Genomic DNA, 4215 nt, shown 5'->3' with positions numbered 1-4215 from the left:
GCTGCAGAGCTCCAAACTGGACTGGTTCCATCTTCAACGCCTTTTTATCTAGTTTACACATTTTGTGCAACTTATTGCTCCTAAAAGTTGTTGCACCTTCCTCCTGATGGAGCTGCACGTTTCTAATCTGTGACCGGTGAAGACGTGCACCTTCAGTGGACCAAACCACAGATTCCCAAATATTAATTTATAAATAAAATAAAACGTTTTCAATGTCAAAGTTTTAATTTTAAGATTTATTATTTGACCTTTTAAGTTGTTTGTTTTAGTTGTGTAATCAGAACCAAATGGTCCCAGTTGTTTGTGTAGACTCTACTTGGAGAACATTTAGTGAAAAACTATAGGGGTCCCAGTCTGGAGCCCTGACTGACTCCTCTCCAGTTTGAGTGGAAGAAGTTCCTGCAGAAAAATGAAGCTTTGCTACATTTTATTAGCATTTGTGCTAATGTGTCCTTTTCTGTCCTCAGATCAGTCCACACTAGGTTGTCCCCTGAGCCTGATGTCCTTTCTGGATCCCAGAGTTGGACCGGTAAGCTCGGAGCGCCCGTTGACGAGTCTCCGGGTCCCTGAAGGTGTCGAGAGCCGGAGCTACCTGCAGGAGGAGCAGAGAAGAGGTCACCTGGATCCAACTGTGACATCAGATTAAAATGAAACCAGTCTGACCGAGATAAACGGCACGAATACGACTTTCAAACCAGGTCTTTTTATTGATATTTGCATTTTTAATAACACACAGAACAAATGGACAGAACAAAAACAAAAATCCCTCCCACACCGAATCAGCCACACATGCATAAACAAAAATAAATCAAACAGGTACTGATAAGTTCTCCACATAGGACACAAAGGGCTGACATGTCTCTCAGAATCTTTTTACAGAACCCTTCAGGGCATATCTTATTTTTCCAAATGGATATGGTACATCACCCCTCGAATCCATTGTACATATGTAGGGGGGTGTACATGATGGAAACTCCAAACAGCCAAATTGATTCCTTACTCCAAAAGTCGAGCTCACAGCTTCTCCAAGATTATTCCCACCTTCATGGGTGCTGCCAGAAAGTTCACAGTTCTGATAACAGCTGCTGCAGCTCTGACGCAGCTCCACAGAATTCAGTCTGAATGCTGCCGAGCTTCGACACATCCACACAAATTTCTAGACAATCCTGATTTCACCAATCCAAACATCAGAATCCAGTTGTCATCATGAATCCAATTTGTTTCCATTGAGGTAAGAGGGTCCTCATTACCCTGACTCCTGTCAGAAGTTGGTCAATTTTGTTGAGAGACCAACTGATCAAATCCTTCAAATTAGGACGGTATGCAGGAAAAAACCAGGCTCTTTAAGGGTTCACAGGACGAAAGAATGCAAGCAGGGAAGCGAGGGGACGGAGCACAGGAGAACACGTCTGTCTTCACCGGCGCACAGAGAGAAACAAAAACAAAAAAATGGAGTATCAGTGGCAGCATGAAGAACTTTATTATTTATTATCAGCATCTGAAGAAGCTTGGATTGATCATCATCAGTTACTGATCAGTTGAGTCCTGAAGGAGTCTAAAAGTGGTCGGTTCTACCCAGAAGATCAGTTCTGATGTGGACATCAATCATTTATTGGAAATAACTCAATTATTACAAATCCCACTTGTTCCTGGTTCTGGTTCTTGATCAGTTATGACCCCATCCTGAGCTTTCCTGAACTGAACAAAGTCAATAAAAAACAAGGAAAGATTGACAAAAGAGAGAACTGTTGAAATCTGTCATGAGATGGTTCAGATTTCAGCGGCGGGTGATCATGTCTTCAATTTGTAGTAAAACCCCGGCTCAGTTTCAGCCTGAGGGTGTCCTTCCTGCTGTCGCCTGTAGGGGCGCTGCGTGCTGCTCAGGTGTGGTGTGTTCAAGGGGTGGGGCTTACCTGAGTGAACTGCGGCAGGTCAAAGCGGGTTTGTAGGACCGGCAGACATCTTCTGCTCTTCCTCAGCAGGCTGGTTCTGGTCTCTGCGATGTGACCCAGCTTGATCTGAATGCAAACAGGATTTACTGTTCCAACTACAAACAAACATTTAAAAGTCTAAAACCTCAAAGACTAAAGGCGGGCGATGAACTCACGAACCATCGATGAATTTTAATGAAAATACGTCTAGAAATGATAAACTTTAGGAGTCAACCCATTCAAGATGTCTGTCACACCAAATCCATCGTAGAGCAACACAAAAAGGGCTAAGACTCTTCCAATTTCAGAAATATTGAACTAAAATTTGGTGTGGTAGTAGCTGAGAGTCATCCCCAACAGAGATCTTGAACTAACAAAGCTTTATTTGATATGAACGAGTTTAATGTTGTAATTTCTCAACATTACTTTTAGACTAACGTCATAGTCTAAACACTGTTGTGAAAGTCAGCGGGTGATATGCATTCTTTCAAACTGCAGGTTTACTCGTGGCTCCTAGAGTTTCCAAAAGCAGAATATTCTATGGGAGGCAGATCTTTCAGTTCTCAGGCTCCTCTCTTGTGGAAACAACTTCCAGTTTCTGTCCATGAGGCTGACACATTGTCCAGTTTGAAGACTGGGATTAAGCTTCCTTTTTGATAAATCCTATAGTTAGGGTTGGCTTGGGTTTCCTGAGCTGTCCCTTAGTTATACTTTTTGCGTTTTGGGAGCTGACTGTGGGTCGTCAGTCACTGCAGCTAGCTACGGCTAGCCGTGGGCCTCAGGCTTCCTCTCTTCTCTGACCCCGGACCCTCAGCCAGCCCCCACCGCTTCCTCTGGTTATATCTCTCTCAGAAGTGGCAACTCATACTATCAATAAATCAATGAGACGTCGATTAAGTTTTATCAATTATATTAAAAAAGGCAGGAAAAGATTACAGTTTCACAATGCTGGACTCTCCAGACTATGACGCGATCACAGACCCGGAAGAGCCTCGATGTCCCGGGTCCTAAGACTCCGCCTTCGCAGAAGGGGAGCTCAACCTATCCGTGTATTAGGGGGCGTGGCTAAGTGTGATCTTATGTGGACTGACGTGTTAGGAAATATGAGACGGTGCTTCAAAGCCTTTCTACGTGATGTGGCAAGCAGATTAAACTATTTGACTGATATTGAAATCCCAGGGGGACTCTCTTGAGAGCTGCTGGCCCAGTTTAACCCAGTCAGAACCGGGTCATAATTTCATTATAATCCCGTCTCTGAGCAGATCAAAACCATAGGACCAGTCTAAATAAGAAATATCGTAACATGCTGCTATAGGCTTAGACTGCTGGAGGACAAACTGACCTGACTTCCTCATCCAGCTGGTCGGGACTGAATCGACCCCAGAGTGCAGGTAAAACACAGAGTCCCCACAACGTGAGTAAAACAAACCAACACACACACAGGTCAGGCTCTCTCTCACCCGCTGGTTCTGGTTGCTGGTCTGATTCCTGCTCTGCTCCTCGAACCAGCAGCGAGCATACTGATAGGACAGCAGGTCGGCGATCGGCGACGTCGCCCTGAGGACACGTCGATCTGTTATCGATTAGTTCTCATTGATCAATAGTCAGGGATTGTTCTGTTTCTCACCTGTTGGTGACTCCAAACGTGATGTCAGGCAGTGCCAGGGGGGGGCGTGAAGCCCTGCCCCCATGCCCTTCCAAGGCCTGGCTCTGGACTGTGGCTCCGCCCACCTGGGATCGGTACTGATTCAGGTCTTTGGCCGTAGCCACTCCGGACCTCACGGCGTTTCGGTTCAGAGTCACGAAGTCTGGACGCTGAGTGGAGTCTTCACTTCTGGACTGGACGCTCCAGCTGGACAGAACTGAAGACAACAAGCCAGGTTCACCAGGACTGTCCTGCAAGGCTTACCTGCTCCCTTTAGGTCCAGCACCTTAAAGGGAAAGTTCGGTCATTTCTCAAGAGATGTCCTGTCATCAGTCATGAAGCCCAGAGAGAGGAGAAAGAAGCAAAAGTCCAGATGGTGGAACCAAGTTTGACTTCCTCCCTCTTCAATGATCTCCACATTAAATCCTCTTCCTCCATCTCACTCTGTCCTCTGCATCCTCTGTCCTTTGTCCTCACTCTTGTCCTCTGTCCTCACTCCAACTACCTCCATGTCCTCTCTAACTGCATCCATATGTCTCCTCTTTGTCTTTTTCCTGCAGCTGCATTTCTAACATCCTTCTACCAATATACACACTGTCCCTCCTCTGGACATGTCCAAACCACTGTCCCTCCTCTGGA

General features: G+C 45.7%; 1 protein-coding gene across 1 annotated transcript in view; it reads right to left on the bottom strand.

The window, feature by feature from the left end:
* Positions 1 to 478: 478 nt before the first annotated feature.
* cfap77 (cilia and flagella associated protein 77) overlaps positions 479 to 4215 on the bottom strand; it is a 6437-nt gene continuing 2700 nt past the window's right edge. The window contains exons 4-7 of the mRNA XM_037679983.1: positions 3559 to 3793; positions 3392 to 3488; positions 1914 to 2018; positions 479 to 592 (exon numbers count right to left, since the gene is read on the bottom strand). Coding sequence (XP_037535911.1) covers positions 479 to 592; positions 1914 to 2018; positions 3392 to 3488; positions 3559 to 3793 — 551 coding nt within the window. The remainder of the gene's footprint in view (positions 593 to 1913; positions 2019 to 3391; positions 3489 to 3558; positions 3794 to 4215) is intronic.

The sequence above is a fragment of the Nematolebias whitei genome, chromosome 8, assembly GCF_014905685.2.
Source record: "Nematolebias whitei isolate Nwh7 chromosome 8, NemWhi1, whole genome shotgun sequence".
Taxonomy (NCBI): domain Eukaryota; kingdom Metazoa; phylum Chordata; class Actinopteri; order Cyprinodontiformes; family Rivulidae; genus Nematolebias; species Nematolebias whitei.
Note: the sequence above shows the minus strand (reverse complement) of the source record. Positions and strands in the feature narration are given on the sequence as shown.